Source organism: Capra hircus, chromosome 6, assembly GCF_001704415.2.
Source record: "Capra hircus breed San Clemente chromosome 6, ASM170441v1, whole genome shotgun sequence".
NCBI lineage: Eukaryota > Metazoa > Chordata > Mammalia > Artiodactyla > Bovidae > Capra > Capra hircus.
The window spans coordinates 24,462,282-24,483,620 of record NC_030813.1 but is presented as its reverse complement, the minus strand read 5'-3'; the positions used below and the strand labels follow the sequence as shown (position 1 = coordinate 24,483,620).

Below are 21,339 nucleotides of genomic sequence, written 5' to 3'. Positions count from 1 at the left end.
AGTCAAACTGCATCATTCTATAGATGGAGAAATGAAAGCATTGAGATATTGCTTGACACAGTCACGCAGTGAATTCATGGTCACTGGTGACTAAAACCAATGAGTTTTGGTTCAGAGGACAGTGCACGCCTCACGACTGCACAGATTTGGCCTGTGACACCAGCCAGAGTTCAATGAGAAGAAGGGATAAGAATAGTATTATATTCCAAGTATACAGACATATATAAAGTAGGCTTTCTTTTGCTTTCAATATTTCCCAGTATCAGGGTCTTTTCTAATGAAGAAAGCTTCTTTTCTAAAAAATTAAAGGCAAAAGAAGAGGGCAGCAGAGGATGAGATGGCTAGGTAGCATCACCAGTTCAATAGACATGAATCTGAGTAAATTCTGGGAGACAGTGAAGGATAAGGAAACCTTGCATGCTTCAGTCTATGGGGTTTCAAAGAGTGAGGCATGACTCAGGGATGGAACAACAACAAGCCTTTCCTTATGAAATACGCTCATAAATAGTATATACATTGTAGGATTTTTGTGTCTTTACTTGACCAAGTAAAAAGCTGTTAGTCCCATGTCAAGTGCCCTCAGAGCTTTTGATTATTTATTGATCAGTGATCATTTTAAAACCTAGGAATAACTGAATTATTCGATGACTTTACTTTTAAACTGGATTAGTTAGGACAAAGTTATTTATTCAGCATTCTGAACGATAACTTCAGAGATGGAAAAGTGAAATCTGAACTAGTGTGTCTTGAGTTTCTATAATTTTATAGTGGGGGTGAGGATAAGTCTGACCTAAATGATTCAGGATTACCTGATGAACAGTGCCCAGAATAATAGGTTATCAATTTTCCTTGTGAGCAAGAAAAAGGAATGATTCAATACTTGCATTCAGATAATCACTCCATTCTTTTGTGATTTGGACAGACAATATAAACTAAAGGCAGGTGCTTTCTGCTATTTATACAACAAAAAGACAGCAGGTCAGCTTCATAAAGCAAATCAAACAAGTTCAGCCAACCAAGAGAGTATCCCAAAATGACACTCACAGTTTCTCCCCAACACAGGCCAAGGATACAAAAAAATACTGTCCTTCAGTCACTAAAAACAAATCCAGGAATGCCTCGGTATTTTCAACTCTGCCGATTTTTTTAAGAAATATAGGTTTTCAAATTAAAGCAATAACAAGTTAGTAAGCATCACCGATGTGCCCAAAGACAGATATTCAGAAAAAAACATAACCAATAGATGCTATCTTGTTTCCAAGAGATCTATATTCTGTTGGGTTGTAATAAAGTCTACTAACAGGTTTTTACTGTCCTGGGTGTTCTTTGGAAGGACTGATGCTAAAGCTGAAACTCCAATACTGTGGCCACCTCATGTGAAGAGTTGACTCATTGGAAAAGACCCTGATGCTGGGAGGGATTGGGGGCAGGAGGAGAAGGGGACGACAGAGGATGAGATGGCTGGATGGCATCACCGACTCGATGCACATGAGTTTGAGTGAACTCCAGGAGTTGGTGATGCACAGGGAGGCCTGGCGTGCTGCGATTCATGGGGTCGCAAAGAACCAGATACGACTGAGCGACTGAACTGAAATGAACAGAACTGAACAGGTTTTAAAGTAATAGATAGCACTCTCATTTTTCTTTCTTCTATTTTGCAAATCTGTAGAGTTTTAAATTTGATATAAAACTTGCACCCAATAAATGAGGCTGTTAGAAAATGAAAAATAAGGAAAAGCTTATTGACTCATATAATTTAATTATCTTCATCCCCTAATGCAATTACTATTACTAAACCTTTAAAGTAGTTGATTCTATGCATTTAAAAAGATGATTCTCACTTTTAAAACTGGATTTGCAGAGGTACAAAGATGTTGGAGGAGCAGGCGGATGTGGAGTACATCTCTCTCCATGGATACATCTCCTGATGTATACACCTTCAGACACAGAAGTGCATGCAGAACACCAGCTGAGAGTGGACAGAAGTACCTGACCAGTGGAAAAGAATATATAGAACCATGCCAAACTCAGTAGAACAAAGGAACTATGGGGAAAAACAGGAGTGTTAATAGGATGGGACCTGGCCTCAGTGGGTGGGGAACTGAAGCAGGGGTCTGACCCCCACAAAGGGGCAATTGTCTGAGTTAGAGGAGAAACATTTAAGGCTGAGAGTGAAAAAACTGATCTGTGGCAGCCTAAATGGAATGAGAATCAGACAGTCCTTGCCACAAACATACATACCACAGACAGGGACGCAGGTCCCCTGGAAGGCGCAGCAGCTGGGAGCTGGAGTTTAGGGATTGTGGAGCAATCCCAGGGTGAGGGCTGCTGTTGACTGCAGAGAGACAGATTGAGGGGTTGTGAGGTAGGAGACAGTGGTGGGAAATGCCAGTGGAGGAAAGCCAACCAGACATGAAAGCAAGGCAATACTGCTGAGTCACATGTAAGGGGTGGAGCCGTCACCATAGCCTCTCTCTCCCCACACGCCAGCATCGGCAGCTGAACAGAGAGGCTGGCCCATCAAACACGTGATGCACTGAACTACAGAGTAGGACCCTCCCCCAGGGTGCCCCTTAAAGTGCCTGAAGCGCTGATCTACAAAATAGGACCCCAGCCTGGAGGGCCCCTCTATGTGCCTCATGTGCCGAACAACAGAGAAAGACCTCATGCAAGGGAGCCTTCTAAGTGCCTGAATGGGCAGAGCTATGGAGAAAGATTGGTCAAAGAGGCCTTCTGATCACCAGCTACAAGAGGCTTGAGAAAAGACCGATAGGGCCATAACTCCTGTGGCGGAGTCAGTCTGTGTTCCTGCACACTCAGCGCTGCCAGGGTTCCCCCAAGTCAAGCAGTTGTGCCATCTTTACTCTCAACCCTCACTGGGGCAGAGCTGCCACATGGAAAAAAACAAAAACAAAAAAAGTCTTGCATATATGTGCACAGGGTCACTTCGTTCATGTTCAACTCTTTGTGACCCTGTAGACTGTGGCCTGCCAGGCTTCTCTGTCAGAAAGGGGGCTCTCCAGGCAAGAATACTGGAGTGTATTGACCAATTCTGGTTGCCATACTCTTCTAGAGCACTGTATTTCCTACTGCCCTAGCCTCCAATCCCCCTGAGTACCTGGTGCTGCCAGAACCCCTGCGACCCAAGCAGCTGCACCACCTCCTCGCCTGGCCCTCACAGGAGCAAACCAAAGTCCTCCAGGGCAGCCTCAGGAGCAAACCCCAGTGTCTGACCCACATGCAGAGGTGGACATAAAACCACAATTGAAAGCCAGGGGCGGTGTGGCTAAGGAAGAAGACCCCAAACATTCCTACTAGCTGTACAAGCTGCAGACTGTGTCTATGGAATATATAAAAGAACATTGAGAGCTCCCACAAAATAAAACGTGCTAGTTTTGATAGCTGCGGACATTGGCGACAAGAACACACAGGAGTCAGACCAGATTAGAATCTGAGCTGCCCCCACAGCAGGTCCAGAGACCAGCACAGTGTTGGAGGGCATCCTAGGGAGGTGAGCTGGACTGTGACTCCCAGTGAGGGAAAGGACTCTGACAGCACTGACTCAAGAAAAACATTTATTATTTTTATTTTTTGTCTTATCCTGTAGATTCTTTTGGATTTGTCCCCCTTTCCCCACCCTCTCTGTTGTAGTTGTCAATTTTATTGGTACTAAGAAATCCAATTAAGCTTTTGAGCTTCCTTTTTTTTTTTTTTTGCTTAGTCACAATTTTTACACTTCTTATAAACCTCTGCCTCTATGTTGGACTTTTGCAGTTCTGTGGAGTTTTCCTTTTTTTTTTCTTTTTCTTTTTTTAATTTTAATTTTTAAGCATACTATTATTTTTTCTACATTTATTCCTTTGTTTTCTTTTCCTACTGTTGTTTTCCCCTTGCAGTTAATCTTTAACATATATAAATCTTCTTTATCGACCTATATTTCACTTTGCATATCTATTCTTTCTTTTTTTCTCTCCTTTCCTCTCAATGTATGTATTAGTTTTATTTCCATTGCTTTATTCTCCAGTTGGCACCTTGCTTTAGTTTTGTTTTCCAGTTTGTGCTTTAGTTAGTTTTGTTCTTGTAGATATTATTTTTGGTTTCCTTTGTTCACTGGGTCAATCTATTGTACTTTATTTTTGTTGGACTGTTTTGATTTTGATTATGGGTGTATATCTATCTGTGTACATTGAGTCACACTCTTTATTGTTGTTAAAACCTCTGCCTCTATGTTGTGCTTTGCAGTTCTGTGGAGTTTTCTTTTTTATCCTTTTTTTTTCTCTTCCCTTTTTTTTTTCTTTTCTCTTTATAATTTTAATTTTTTAACCTATTTTTCTACATTTATTCTTTTGTTTTCCTTTCTTACTGTTCTTTTCCCCTTGCAGCTAATCTTTAATGTATATAAACCTTCTTTATCTACCTCTAACTTTGGATATCTGTTCTTTCTTTCTTTTCTTTCCTCTCAACATATTTGTTAGATTGTTTTCATTGTTTTATTCCCCACTTGGCATGTTGTTTAGTTTTCTTTTCCAGTTTGTGCTTTAGTTAGTTTTGTTCTTAACTGGTAAATATAATTTTTTATTTCTTTACCTGGTCTACCTACAGCACTTTATTTCTGTTGGACTATTTTGACATTGCTCATCAGTGTATAAGTGTATATTCCATTATTTTAATTACATTTACCTGATTTTGTAATTGCCATTTGTCTGGGGTTCATCTTTGGCTTCTCGTTTTTGGATATTTGTTTTAATCTCACTTAATACCATTACAAACCACTTGTGGAATCTTTGTTCCTGATCAGAGATCAAGCCTGAGCCTTTGGAGTTCAGTTCAGTTCAGCCGCTCAGTTGTGTCAGATTCTTTGTGACCCCATGAATCGCAGCACGCCAGGTCTCCCTGTTCATCACCATCTCCCAGAGTTCATTCAGACTCACGTCCATCGAGTCCGTGACGCCATCCAGCCATCTCATCCTCTGTCGTCCCCTTCTCCTCCTCCCCCCAATCCCTCCCAGCATCAGAGTCTTTTCCAATGAGTCAACTCTTCTCATGAGGTGGCCAAAGTACTGGAGTTTCAGCTTTAGCATCATTCTTTCCAAAGAAATCCCGGGGCTGATCTCCTTCAGAATGGACTGGTTGGATCTCCTTGCAGTCCAAGGGACTCTCAAGAGTCTTCTCCAACACCACAGTTCAAAAGCATCAATTCTTCAGCGCTCAGCTTTCTTCACAGTCCAACTTTCATATCCATACATAACCACAGGAAAAACCATAGTCTTGACTAGACGGACCTTAGTCGGCAAAGTAATGTCTCTGCTTTTGAATATGCTATCTAGGTAGGTCATAACTTTTCTTCCAAGGAGTAAGTGTCTTTTAATTTCATGGCTGCAATCACCATCTGCAGCGATTTTGGAACCCCCCAAAATAAAGTCTGACACCGTTTCCACTGTTTCCCCATCTATTTCCCATGAAGTGATAGGACTGGATGCCATGATCTTCGTTTTCTGAATGTTGAGCTTTAAGCCAACTTTTTCGCTCTCCTCTTTCACTTTCATCAAGAGGCTTTTTAGCTCTTCTTTACTTTCTGCCATAAGGGTGGTGTCATCTGAATATCTGAGGTTATTGATATTTCTCCCGGCAATCTTGATTCCAGCTTGTGTTTCTTCCAGTCCAGCGTTTCTCATGATGAACTCTGCATAGAAGTTAAATAAGCAGGGTGACAATATACAGCCTTGACGTACTCCTTTTCCTATTTGGAACCAATCTGTTGTTCCATGTCCAGTTCTAACTGTTGCTTCCTGACCTGCATACAGATTTCTCAAGAGGCAGGTTAGGTGGTCTGGTATCCCCATCTCTTTCAGAATTTTCCACAGTTTATTGTGATCCACACAGTCAAAGGCTTTGGCATAGTCAATAAAGCAGAAATAGATGTTTTTCTGGAACTCTCTTGCTTTTTCCATAATCCAGTGGATGTTAGAAATTTGATCTCTGGTTCCTCTGCCTTTTCTAAAACCAGCTTGAACATCAGGGAGTTCACGTTTCATGTATTGCTGAAGGCTGGCTTGGAGAATTCTGAGCATTAGTTTAGCCTTTGGAGTAGAAGCACTGATTCCAAGATCCAAGACTACCAGAGAACTAACCCTAGGGAGTATCAATTAGTGAGAACTCCCACAAAGGAAACCACTTGAATACAAAACCTGGCATCATCCAACCACCAGTAGCATCCTGTGCAGGATGCCTCACCTAGACAACACACAAAACAAAAATACAAACCCAGTCTTCAGCAGACAGGATTACAACTCAGCCTTGCCCATCAGAGGAAAAACAAACAAACAAACAAAAACAACACATGTCTCACCTATAAAAAGCTTACACAAACCACTGTGCTAACCTTAGGAGAGTAGAAACCAAAAGGAAGATAGAATTCAACCTTCTTCAAGGAAAGAATTCAACTTTCACTGAAGCCTGGGAAAATGAGACCTCAAAAACATTAAGTTAAAAAACAAATAATGAAAAGACTGAGAAATAGTACACAAATGAAGGAACAAACTAGAAAGACAGAATTCCAAATGAATGAAGAGGAAATAGGCAGACTATCTGAAAAATAATTCAGAATAATGATAGTAAAGATGATCAAAAACCTTGAGAGAAAAATGGAGAAAATGCAAGAATCAATTAACAAACATCTAGAAGAATTAAAGAATAAACATACAGAGAAAAACAACATAATCACTGAAATCAAAAATACTCTAGAAGGAATCAATAGAAGAATATCTGAAGCAGAAGAACAAATCAGTGAGCTGGAAGATAAAATGGTGGAAATAACTTCTGAAGAGCAGAATAAAGTAGAAAGAATGAAAAGAACTTAGGATAGTCTCAGAGACCTCTGGGAGTATATCAAACATGCCAACATTCGAATTATAGGGGTCCCAGAAACAGAAGAGAAGAAAGGGTCTGAGAAAACTTTTGAAGAGATTATAGTTGAAAATATCCCTAACATGGAAAAGGAAATAGTCAGTCAAGTCCAAGAGGCACGAAGAGTCCCATACAGGATAAACCCAAGGAGAAACACCCCAAGACACATACTAATCAAACTAACAAAGACTAAACACAAAGAAAGATTATTAAAAGCAGCAAGGGAGAAGCAACAAGTAACATACAAGGCAAACCCCATGCACTTAACAGCTGATCTTTCAGCAGAAACTCTGCAGGCCAGAATGAAGTGGCAAGATATATTTAAAGTACTGAAAGGGAAAAATCTACAGCCAAGATTACTATATCCAGCAAGGATCTCATTCAAAATTGATGGAGAAATAAAAAGCTTTTCAGACAAGAAAAAGCTAAGACAATTCAGTACCACCAAACCAGCTTTACAACAAACGTTAAAGGGACTTACATAGTCAAGAAATACAAGAAAAGGAAAAGATCTATAAAATCAACCCTAAACAATTAAGAAAATGTAAACAGATTAAATGCTCCAATCAAAAGACACAGACTGGCTAAATGGATACAAAAACAAGACCAATATATATGCTGTCTACAAGAAACCCACTTCAGACCTAAAGACACATTTAGACCGAAAGTGAGAGGATGGAAAATATATTCCATGCAAATGGAAAGCAAAAGAAAGCTGGAGTAGCAATCTTCATATCAGACAAAATAGACCTTAAAATAAAGAATATTACAAGAGATAAGGAAGGACACTACATAAGGATCAAGGAATGAATTCAAGAGGAAGACATAGCAATTGTAAACATCTATGCATCCAACATAGAAAACCCTCGATACATAAGACAAACACAAACAGACATAAAAGGAGAAATTGACAGTAAGGTAATAATTGTAGGAGACTTTAACACCCCACTCACACCAATGGACAGATCACCAAAACAGAAAATTAATAACTAAACACAAGTGTTAAATGATACTTAGATGAGATGGATCTCATTGATATCTTCAGGACATTCCATCTAAATGCAGAAGAATACACCTTCTTCTCAAATGCACATGGAACGCTCTCCAGAATAGACTACATCTTGGGTCACAAATCAAAACTCAGTAAATTTAAGAAAATTGAAATCATATCAAGCATCTTCTCTGACCACAGTGCTATGAGACTAGATAACAATTACAAGAGAACACATGGAGATTAAATAACACATTCCTAAATAACCAACAGGTCACTGAAAAAATCAAAAAGGAAATCAAAAAGTTTCTAGAAACGAATAACAATGGAAACATGACAACCCAGCAAAAGTAGTTCTAAGAGCAATACAATCCTACCTCAAGAAACAAGAAAAATACTGAATAGACAACCTAAATTTACATCTAAAACAACTGGAAAAATAAGAAAAAAAATAGTAGAAGGAAAGAAATCATAAAGATCTGAGCAGAAATAAATGAAAAAGAAAATAAGCATAGTAGATTAATAAAACTAAATGCTGGTTCTTTAAGAAGATAAACAAAATTGACAAGCCTTTAGCCAGGCTCATCAAGGAAAAAAAGAGAGAAGAATCAAGTCAACAAAATTAGAAATGAAAAAGGGGAGGTTACAACAGACAATACAGAAATACAAAGGATTATAAGAGACTGTTATGAACAACTATATGGCAATAAAATAGATAACCTGGAAGAAATGGACAGATTCTTAGAAAAGTTCAAATTTCCAAGACTAAACCAGGAAGAAATAGAAATTATGGACAACCCATTTACAAGCGCTGAAATTGAAGCTACGATTAAAAAAAAAAAAAAAAAAAAAAAAAACTCCCAAAAAACAAAAGCCCAGGATCAGATGGCTTCACAGGAGAATTCTATCAAACATTTAGAGAAGTGCTAATGCCTATCCTCCTAAAACTCTTTTTAAAAATTGCAGAGGAATGAACACTTCCAAATTCATTCTAAGAGGCCACCATTACCCTGATATCAAAAGCAGACAAAGACACCAAAAAAAAAAAAAAAAAAAGAAAGAAAGAAAGACGGAAAGAAAGAAAACTACAGGCCAATATCAATGATGAATGAAGATGTAAAAATCCTCAACAAACATTTAGCAAACACAATTCAGCAACACATCAAAAAGCTCATACACCATGATCAATTTGAGTTTATTCCAGGGATGCAAGGATTCTTCAATATACACAAATCAAACAATATGCTATACCATATTAACAAATTGAAAGATAAAAACCATATGATAATAGATGCAGAAAAAGCCTTTGACAAAGTTCAGCACCCATTTATGATTAAAACTCTTCAAAAAAATGGGCATAGAAGGAACCTACCTCAACATACTAAGGGCCATATATGATAAGCCTACAGAAAACATTATTCTCAATGGTGAAAAACTGAAAGTATTCCCCCTAAGATCAGGAACAAGTCAATGGTGCCCACTTTCACCACTATTATTCAACATAGCTCTGGAAGTCCTAGCTACAGCAATAAGAGATGAAAAAGAAATAAAATGAATCCAGGTTGGAAAAGTAGAAGTAAAGCTCTTACTGTTTGCAGATGACATGATAGAGTACATAGGAAACCCTAAAGATACTATCAGACAATTACTAGAGCTAATCAGTGAATTAAGCAAAATTTCAGGATACAAAATCAATATAAATAAATCACTTGCATTTCTAAACACTAACAATGAAAAATCAAAAAGAGAAATTAAGGAATAAATCTCATTCAACATTGCAACAAAGATTAAATATCTAGGAAGAAACTTACCTAAGGAAACAAAAGAACTGTACACAGAAAATTATCAGACCCCAATGAAAGAAATCAAAGATGACATAAACAGATAGGGAGATATATATTCTATGTTCCTGGATAGAAAGAATCAATATTGTGAAAATGACTATACTACCAAATGCAATCTACAGATTCAATGTGATCCCTATCAAATTACCAACGGCATGTTTCACAGAACTATAACAAAAAAATTTACAATTCATATGGAAACATAAAAGATCCCAAATAGACAAAGCAGTCTTGAGAAAGAAGAATGGAGCTGGAGGAATCAACCTTCCTGACTTTAGATTATACTACAAAGCTACAGTCATCAAGACAGTATGGTACTGGCACAAAGGCAGAAATATAAACAAATGGAACAAGATAGAAAGTCCAGAAATAAACCCATGTATCTATGGGTACCTTATTTTTGACAAAGGTGGCAACAATATGCAATGGGGCAAAGACAGCCTCTTCAAAAAATGGTGCTGGGAAAACTGGACAGCCATATGTAAAAGAATGAAATTAGAACACTTCCTAACACCATACACAAAAACTAACTCAAAATTTAGGATTAAAGATCTAAATGTAAGACCAGAAACTATAAAACTCTTAGAGGAAAACAGAGGCAGAACACTTGATGACATAAAACAAAGCATGATTCTCTGTGATCCATCTCCTAGTTTTTGAGTTATGGGAATAAAAACAAAAGTAAACAAGTGGGACCTGATTAAACTTAAAAGCTTTTGCACAGCAAAGAAAACTATAAGCAAGATGAAAAGACAACACCCAGAATAGGAGAAAATAATAGCAAATGAAACAACTGACAAAAGATTAATTTCCAAAATATACAAGCAGCTCATACAACTCAATACCAGAAAAACGAACAACCCAATCAAAAAGTGGGGAAAACACCTAAACAGACATTTCTCCAAATAAGACATACAGATGGTTAACAAAGACATGAAAAGATGCTCAACAGTGCTCATTATTAGAGAAATGCAAATCAAAACTACAATGAGATATCATCTCATACCAGTCAGAATGGCCATTATCAAAAAGTCTACAAACAGTAAATACTGGAGAGGGTGTGGAGAAAAGAGAACACTTTTGCACTGTTGGTGGGAATGTAAATTGATACAGCCACTATGGAAGACAGAATGGAGATCCCTTAAAAATCTAGGAATAAATCCACCATATGACCCAGCAATCCCACTCCTAGGCATATACCCTGAGGAAACCAAAATTGAAAAGGACACATATCCCATTGTTCATTACAGCACTATTTGCAATAGCTAGAACATGGAAGCAACATAGATGTCCATCAACAGATGAATGGATAAAGACATGTGGTACCTATTCACAATGGAATATTACTCAGCCATAAAAAGGAAAACATTTGAATCAGTTCTAATGAGGTGGATGAACCTAGAACCTATTATACAGAGTGAAATAAGTCAGAAAGAGAAAGATAAAAATTGTATTCCAATGCATATATACAGAATCTAGAAAAATGGTACTGATAAATTTATTTACAGGGAAACAATGGAGAAACTGACATAGAGAACAGACTTATGGACATGGGGAGAGGGGAGGAGAGGATGAGATGTATGGAAAGTGTAACATGGAAACTTACACCACCATACGTAAAATAGATAGCCAACGGGAATTTGCTGTATATCTCAGAAACTCAAATAGGGGCTCTGTATCAACCAGAGGGGTAGAATGGAAAGGGAGATGGGAGGGAGGTTCAAAAGGTAGGTGACATGCATATACCTATGGCTGATTGATGTTGTGGTTTGATAGAAAACAGCAAAATTCTGTAAAGCAATTATCCTTCAGTAAAAAATAAATTAATTACAAGAAAATTAAAGGAAAAAAACCCACTGAATGTTTGGAAGGGGGGATAAATAGGGGATGTCTCATTGTGGAATAGAGGGATAGTCACAATAGCCTTGAGCTGACAAGTGCAGGAGTGGCCTCAGCTCCCCAGGGTAAGTGTCTGAGAGTTCAGTATCTATGTCCTGACACTTTCTAAATTCCCTGGAGGGCTGACTTCAAGGTTCAAACCACACATATACAAACACACAAACATATGTACATAAAATCATTTCTTTTTCCACTTCAGTTAAAAATAAGTTCAATGTGTGATACAAATGATTTCCTGTGTTTTGTGTGTGTGAGTTTATAACTCGGGTATGATTTCAACACATGGTAATTCAAATGTGTAGCAGCCATAAACATATTTAAAGATACATGATTCAAACAGTCATAATGGGTTGGCAGTTAAAGGCCTAGCCAGTTAGAAAGAATTCTCAAATTAATGAAATGTGTTCTTCATCTGTTGATTCCATGAGTTAAATATTAGGTGGCATATTAATAACTAAATTTTAATAGTGAGTTATGACCTACAGAGCATCTAAAATAGGTTTTCCACTTAGCATTTAACACAAGTATTCTGTCAGAATGATTGTTTTTCTCATTTTTAGATATAGAAACAGGATAACAAGCATATAGGATCTTGGCCGACTTTAGCATACTAAGAAGCTGGATCCAAAGTTGGTTTTCACATTAAGACCAAAGTTCCTTCCACTAACATATCCCACCTCTCAGAGTAAGCAATGCTCAATACTTTAGGACAGGTAATCATATTTGAGAAAGTTGACAATCTCAGTGTGAAAAGTTAGAATTTTTATTAAATACATATACAATTTTGCTTATTAATTTGAGTAATTAGTTTATACACGGAGTTAAATAACTTACAAACCTTAAAGGGATACTAGATAATACACCAGTTTGTATATGTCAAATTGTGCCTGTGTATAATGTGGTTAAGAACATAACTGGCAATCATATTCCAATCCAACATCAGTTCCATTGTGAAAATGTTTTATGTGCTGATTTTTCTCTTTGTGAGAATCCACATTGTAATTATTTAAATATTTGCTGATCCTAGATTGAAATCAACTTGGCAATGAAGTAGTTTATCTAAGGAATGGGATATTATAAACTGTAGGATTCCGAGTTCTCAAGTTCAGCAAAACATAGAGTCACTATACTCTGGAATACTATTCTTGGTGTTTATGTATATTACCTCCCATGATCTTTCTAATGTCCGCATGAGGTAAGACTGTATTCATCCATGTTTTATAGCTGAAAAAGTGGAAGGTTAAGTAACTTGCCCAAGTTCACACAGAAAGTGGCAGAGCTGGAATTTGAATCCAGACTGTCTGGCTCCAGAAGAATTATAAATGTGACACTAGGTAATTAATTACCAATAGTTATTTCCTTTTCACTTCTGTCTTTCTCTTTTAAGTCCTATATTAGCTTCACTGACATTTATATTAGAACAAAGAACATTTTTTTTCAACCAACACAATAGTGGGTAGGTAGGGAAATGCCTAAAATTTCTTTCAACTCAAGCATTAAAAATTAATTGAATTCAGGATATTCAGAGGCTAATTATCACTAAGTAGAAACTCATTCATTGCATTGCAGTCTTAGTTTAATGTTTACAGGTCCTGAAGGTTCTTTGAGAGGCAGCAGTGCTTCTAAATTACTCAAGTAGTGAGTCTCTACCCTTAATCATTTCAGTTAGAAAAACTCAACTTATTGCAGTTCCACTACACTGGAGGACAGCAAGCTAGAAGGGAAATTTTGAAGAACAATGTTCTCTGATTTTAAGCACTATCACTCTATCATAACTTTAACTCTCTCCAAGCCTCAGTGTTATAATCAGTAAAATGGAAATGATAAAATAGGCCTTGAAATGTGATAGAAGGCATATAAAGTGCCAGCCACCACAAACAGTAGATGTCAGTAGATGTTGTGACAATATTTATCTGGGTTAACTTAGACCAGACCCAGTTGTGATCACCATTCTCCGGGTTTTGACACAACTAATTTAGGTTGGGGCCAGAATATGACTGATTAAACAGAATAAAAATCACTTTACATTTCGGATGAAAGTGAAATTGTTAGTCACTCAGTTGTGTCCAACTCTTTGTGACCCCACAGACTCCAGGCTCCTCTGTCCATGGAATTCTCCAGGCAAGAATACTGGAGTGGGTAGCCACATTTCAGAAGAGCAGAACATTATGAGTAAAATCAATGTCATTGACATTTTGACTATCGACCTTACAATATAATTCATTACTGACTCTATACAGACAGATGATTGCCTTAGAAAAGGACCTGCTTGGAATACTGTTTAACTTACTCAACAAAAGCTTTTCAGATTTTTTTTTTCTTGAAGTGAAGAGGACGAAAGGTAGTGAATATCAACTAGAGTATCAGAGAAATTCTAGTATAATTTATATGCATTATCATCCAAGCCAAAATGTTCCCATCAAAAAATTATAAATCCTGGCTTTCTCAAAAAGCAGAGCCAAACAAGGGTTTGTGTACAATTAGTAGAGGAAAGTAATCTCAGGAAAAGGAGCAGAGAACTAAAATAGTGAAACTGGAGCAGCCATAGGAAAGAAAAGCATTCACTGGTCCCATTCTTCTTTTTGGCAAAGGCTAGAGTGCTAAGGCTCTTTTATACATCTAGCTTAGATACACAACCCTGCCAGGCAGGGTTCTGTAAGTGAAGCATGCCTTAGGATCAGAACAACAGCAGACAGGAAAGCAAGAGATACTCATTCATGTGAGACAAGATACTGTCAGGCTACACCTGACAGGTTGCCATAGCAATGGTTAGACTAAACACATCCCGAGAGGATGTAGGTGGCTGCTTCTATTTAGAGACTGGTTATGATTATCCCTACTGATATGTCATGCCACAAGACACAAAATCTCTATTGATGTTTAGAAAACTCCTTTTTTATGGTTGCTGAAATTGTGGAATCATATAGTGGCCTCTCTAAATGTAACTGACATCACTAATGTTTCCCATGCTACTGCTGATATGTGTGCAACAGTAGCAAAAAGATCTTATTTGTCAACTAAAAGAACTTCTTTAAACACTCAACAGGCATTATTATCCTAGCCTGATAGAGCTATAGTGACCCACAGGAATTCAGCAACAGGAAAGGAGACACTCATTACACAGGAATTGAATGGAATGTCGCTTAGAGTAAATTCCTGCTTCGACATTCAGTGTTTAGAAAAGCATATCTCAAATTGTTCTCAAAGGTGAAAAGGAAGTTGGAAAGTAATGACCAAGACAAAAAGAATATAAAGAACTTGGATTAGACAATTATTTGCAAGTTAAAGTATTTCCCTGAAGCTTGAACTCCAACTTCATCAATGAAAAGGAAAGGATGGGCAATTATCCAGTAAATTAGAAGCTCTCTGAAACCTTCAAATGTTTATCTTTTTTTTCCCTCAGTATACAAATAATTATGATCAGCAAGATAAAACTGCCAGACAATTTGCTGACAACTTTATGAATCTCTTGGAAATAAAAATTCTAGAATGACCACTTCTATTTTTAGACAGAGATCATTGATTAAAAAAAAAAAAAGTGGAGTAAAGAAAAAATGCAAAATAAATGGCTAGGAAACTGAATACTTTTCCCATTGAATTTGTTTCCACACTGGTTCACTCTTTTTACAAGAGGTCATCCATCTCAGGTAAGTTCTATCGGTAAGTGTCTAGGAGGAAGTAATAAGTATGATAATCTGCTCTGAAGTAACTCAGATGTTACCTAAAATAACATATGAATTAATGATGTATGATATTTATTTGATTTTCTTCCAAATTCTCTTTTGTGAGCTTTGCTTTAAGGAAAAAAAGCCATTTTGTATTTTTGAGAAGTGAGAAGCAAGGTTTCTCCTTAAATATCTGTAACTTTAAGAAAATATTACACAAAATATTTGACATCCAAAAAAGACATGAAACATTCAATTGACCAAAAACTTCATTTGGGTTTTTCTATAACATCTTACAGAAAAATCCAAATGAAGTTTTTGGCCTACCCAATAGAATCAGTTCTATTTAGATATGCTTTCTCCCGATGATTATGGTCAGAGTAGCTTATCCTTCCAGATTTGCTGCAAATTACTATTAGCTGATACTAGGTCGTCTACCTATCCCTATCATCTCCTCTGCTACAGTTTGGAAATGACTTACTTTGATAAGAAGCCCCTTTCCTTGTATTTGGTGCTCACTTCTATAGCCAGGAATCAAAATAATCCACTTGTTTTCATGTTATGTTCTGTGATTCATATCTGTCCATAACCTTTTCACAAGGATAAGATGTGTGGTTAGTTGCTCAGTCATGTCTGACTATGGGACCCCATAGACTATAGCCCGCCAAGCTCCTCTGTCCCTGGGGATTCTCCAGGCAAGAATACTGGAATGGGTTGCTATGCCCTCCTCCAAGGGAATCTTCCCTACCCAGGGATCAAACCTAGGTATCCCGCATTGCAGGCAGATTCTTTGCCATCTGAACCACTAGGAAGCCCTTTCACAAAGATAAGTTTGCAAACAATAAGTGATTATCAGATGAAGACATTAAAAATGAAAAAAAAAGAATAATATGTCATGCATTTGGGTATTCATTCAGCTTCTCATATCCTTATTATGTTTAGAACTTTTACTACACAAGTTATAATAAAAATGGCCTTTACTTTCAAGGTGCTTATAGTCTGGTAGAGGAGATATGCACACAAATGACTATGAAAATAAGTGCCACAAGTCAGTTATAAATATCAACATTCAGAAGAGAAACAAATTGCTTCTCTATGTTGCTCATCTTCCACTGGGCAGGACAAGACTAAAAACTCTTGGGAAACAAGTGTAAAGAACACTCATTTCTCACCATCACCTCCAGGCACAGGCGGGCAACTATGCACCAGACAAATTTAATCTATCCTTGGCCACCTCTATTTGAGTATTTCATTAGGATTTCAAACTCACCATGTCCAAAATCAAATTCACCTAAACCATTTCCTCCTATCTTTTCCCAGCCCTGGTGCCAATCTATTTCCCAATTTCTGTTATTCAAATAACATTCTCTTTACATCTCAGTGATTTTTTCTCATAATCAGTCAATAATATGTCAGATCACAAACTGTCTACCTCCTTAAAGCTCTTCATTGACCCTTCTTTTTATTTTATTGATTTGTAATACCATTTGCACCATTTTCTTTAGTTCTTCTTTATCTTGACAATAGTAGTCTAATCTTTATCCAGCTGACATAATTCTCATGCTCAAACACATTTAGAGTCTTCAAAATAGTTAACTATCTGAGTCAATGTTTCTAACCTTGGCATTCAACATATTCTGAGACTATATTTCCAACACATAACCTCTGTTCAACCTGTCACCTCCTAATATTTCTAGACTAGAACATAGTGCTTTAAAGTTCCGACTCAAGAAATTTCATCCATCCAGGATCTCCAGTTTTTCAAGTTTCAAAGTTTATCATAATTTCCATTTTTATGTGAAGGCTTTGTTGATATTCCTACACTCCAAACTAAGCTAGTTGTAAATTCTCCATAAACATTATTTACAACTTAAGACTTCTGATATAATCAAACTTATAAATTGGGGTTAGAGTTAGGGTTGGAGGATGAGCCAACTATTTGACTCATCCTCCTCTTCCCCACTTCTAGGGCAATAACTGAGTCTTATTGATCTCTATAAACCCCAGCATCTAGCATAGTATCTGTCTTTTAGTGTATTCAATCTGTTTTTTCCCCGTGAAATAGAATGTTCAACCCCTAACAAATAAATTTCAACAAGCAGTTAAATTCATCTTCAGACACCAATAATGTGATGTTCACTCTGCTTGCAAAAGCCTTAAACATTTTAATATTTCCTAAGTTAATACAAAGTTCAAAGAGGCAAATGACACTTGAAAAATAAATTACTTCCAGGGCCTCCTTTTTCTTGGAATCCTTCTTCACTTAATTTTTCTCATTCCTGACAGTCAAAAACTCATCAATCTAGACTTAAAAGCCAGAGGAGCTTAAAAGCCACTGTAGGGGTCTGTTCAGTTTTAAATACAATTTAGAAAACCTTGAGAAAGAATGACAGTTCTTTTTCAGGAAGCTCCCATACATATTTCAATAGAACAGCTCTCCAAATTAGAGATTGTAAAATATTATACCACCAACGAAGTAACAGAAAAAGTCACTCACTGCCATGCAGAAGAGTACAAAAGACTATATTGTATTTATTTAAATCTGAGACTGACAAAAAAATCAGAAAGAAAAAGAAAAGTAGTCAATTTCTCTGAAAGATCATTATTTGGAATGGAATAAATTACCATGCAAAAAAAAAAATTACCATGCAAAAAAAAAAAAAAAAGGACCTTCTTGACAACTTGTGAATTTAAGGCAGATGAAATGCCTCCCTCTGTACCCCTATAATCAACTCTGCTGATGAAATATGTTAAGTATTCTAAGCTTGGGGAACATATAAAGCTTTGAAATCAATGTGTTTCCGGTACAGGGGATTAGGAAAAGAACTTAATAAATCAGCTTAGGAAATGCTTCATTTCCTGTACCATATCTGGGAAAGAAAACATAAAACAGGCAGAACCAGGTGCAGCAAAATCGTATAAGTGGATGGGAAAATCTCTTCCAATCCCTTCTGGACTTCACTCAGCTGGTCAATTTATGCTCTCTGGAGCTAGTGCTTCTTTTTCTAGAATAAATGGGGTAGATTTTACAGACACTTGCCTTAAATTAACAAAGGCTCATTGACAGAGGCTGAAGCAGATAGTCATTATGTAACTGTTGTCTCTGCTCAAATGAGAAATTATTTTAGTTGGGTTAAAAGTTCCTTAGAAAGAAGATACTACTAGCAGAGAGGTTGGTATCATTGCCAGTGAGCTAACAGACCTTGGTATTTTCTTAACATGACCATACCAGAAAAAAAAAAAAAAAAAACTGCCAGGTCATCTCTGGGTTATCCTTCACATTTCCATCCTCCTTACAGTCAGGTTTTGCAGCCTGCTTCTATGGATTCTATTCCAATTTGCTTTCAGAAATACATGTAATCCATTCAGAGTTTAACAATGCAAGGGACGTAGTGTACTTATTGATGCTTGCAGACCTAGGACGGCAAGAAGCTGAACTCAGACGTTCAGAATTTACATTGACCTGACACGTGTTTATGAGCAGTGTTTCTCATAGCACCGATTCTGATCAATCTCTCCCATGCAAACTGCAGGGTTATTTATAAGCTAGTGCATTGATTCCTGTGTCACCTCATGAATAATTTTTGTTCAGAAAAAATCAGAACTTTGTAAATCATCTAAGCTAAATTTTGGTCTTGATACCCACTGCAACTTAAATCTGGAAGCTCCCAGATGGGCTGTAATCAATTGTATATGATTTTGTAGTGTTTGGATATTTGTCCTAAATGTATACACATATTTTGAGAAATTAAAGATAAATATTGTTCAAGAAGGAGTGTGTTTATTTTTTCTTACATGATTACTGCAAATTGGAATTTTGTAATCAGTGAAATTTTGAAAAAAGCACATGAAAAATAAAATTAGGGGCTGTGCTGGTAGCTGAGATGGTAAAGAATCCACCTGCAATGTGGGAGACCTGTGTTCAATCCCTGGGTTAGGAAGATCTCCTAGAGGAGGGCATGGGAAAATAAAATTAGAATTGAGGGTTTTTTTTTTTTCCAGGGCTCCTCAGAGTCAGAATTAATGCGTCCCAACTGTGTTCTTTTATGATAACATTTTGTATTTTGGTTTTTGCACTTATTAAATCTGTCTTGTGTTAGAATTACATGTTTATTTCTCCCAGTGGTGTATTTACCACTGCGGGCAAGGACAATGTCTTACTCATTTTGGCATACCTTGTACTGCCGAGTACATGGTGGGAGCCTAATAAATATTGATTAAATTTAATTACTTACAGTAAATCTCTCCAGAAAGGTTAAAAGTCAAATGTAATCATTTCTTGCAACTGGTTATTAATATAGTCAGGGCTTATATAGGTGCATATATATATTCTTTAAGTCTCAGAACCTGCAGTCAATCAGTAGGATTTTTATGTCTATAAATTTCCTGCAATGTTATGCAAAATATTGTACATGCATGTGTAGATATGTGCTATACACTTTAATCAAGTGACTCTCCTCCTTTCTCACCCTCCCCTCTCAAGATATTAAGATTCACTTCCCCAGGGGGCTTTATCCAACCTGTCATTTTATCAGAGCCAGAAAATAGTTGGGACAAATAATTGGCCAGCAACTGCAACACAACATTTCTGATTATTACAGCCTTTCACCATACATGACAACCGTCTTACATGTAGACTTACATCTGAAAAGAGAACATTTTTCAGAAATCCATTTTTAACCAGCATATGATTCTCAGATTGTGACTTTCCAAAAAGGCTACTGTACATTCCCAGCACCTTTAGGATGCCATGGAACACACTGGAAGGCTGCTGCCGCAGCAAACGTTTTCCTTCAGTGAAAACAAGCATCCTCTCGGTGGTGCCTTTTCCGTGCACTCTCCAGCCACACGCACACGCTCAGCTCAGCAAATGCACTGCTGCATATGCATTTCAGGGCAAACTCCCTTAAGGTAAACTGAGGCTCAAAGCATCTGACAGGTGGTTTCTAATCCACACCATCAGAAAAACAAGAGAAAACGGTACCTGGGTCTTGCTCAGCGCTAGAAATACTGGACAGAAGAAGACAAAAGATGGTGCCTTGAAGCAGCTTCATAGTGCCCGAGGATGGTCACAGCGGCTCCTCTCTCCAGAGTCAGGCAGGGACAACACCCTCCCAGCCTGGCAGTGCCTTAGCAAATGGAAAAGGTGTGCTGGATGTGAACAGCTACTGCCCATTCCTACTTATTTCGGAGGCTCTGATAAAGAACGGGAGGAAATGCACACACTCCCTTTGGGAGTTCAACAGAGAGGAGATTTATTGTTTCAGCCCCTTACAGGAACTCTTTTTTTTTTCCCCTTCCTTTGGCAGCCACTTGTGTTTTTGTTACTACATTATTTTGTTCTTCTTCAACAAAAAGGTCAGGACGGGTTTTGAACAGAAGGAGATCTTTCTTGAGAATGGATCATACAGGCTTTCTAACTTTTGTTTTGAAAGTGTGTTTTGGAGTGATTATAAAGAGGCCTCATTAAACAGTGACTCGGTTTGGATAAAGAGGCTTTAACCGCCTGAGGGTTAAATTTTAAAGCAGAATTCACAAGGAATCGACTTCTTTTTTTCCAGCTTGAAAGCCAAATTAATAAAGACCACCTTTTGGAAAGAAAGAAAGTGAAGTCGCTCTGTTATGTCTGACTCTTTGTGACCCTGTGGACTGTAGCCCATCAGGCTCTTCCGTCCATGGGATTCTCCAGGCAAGAATAGTGGAGTGGGTTGCCATTTCCTTCTCCAGAAGATCTTCCCAACTCAGGGATCAAACCCAGGTCTCCCGCATTGCAGGCAGATGCTTTAACCTCTGAGCCACCAGGGAAGCCCACCTTCTGGAGATAAGTGCAAAACTTTATGAAAGTAGATCATGCTCTGAGTAAGGGAAAAGACTTCTTATTTAATGGCCAAGGAAGTTCTTCAGGATATTTCTCATAGAATTAAGTAAAATCATGTGAATGCCCACAGGTCATTCCTAGTCTTATTGTTGGAATCTGATGAAGGAAAAGGAAAAATTACTTATAATACTCCACAGATGCTCTTCTCTAGGAAAT

The 21,339-nt window shown here is 37.5% G+C and overlaps 1 protein-coding gene across 1 annotated transcript in view; it reads right to left on the bottom strand.

Moving 5' to 3' along the window:
* The window catches only part of EMCN (endomucin), a 127,463-nt gene extending 106,920 nt beyond the window's left edge, over positions 1-20,543 (bottom strand). Inside the window, exon 1 of the mRNA XM_005681371.3 lies at positions 20,290-20,543. Coding sequence (XP_005681428.2) covers positions 20,290-20,359 — 70 coding nt within the window. The 5' untranslated portion in view covers positions 20,360-20,543. The remainder of the gene's footprint in view (positions 1-20,289) is intronic.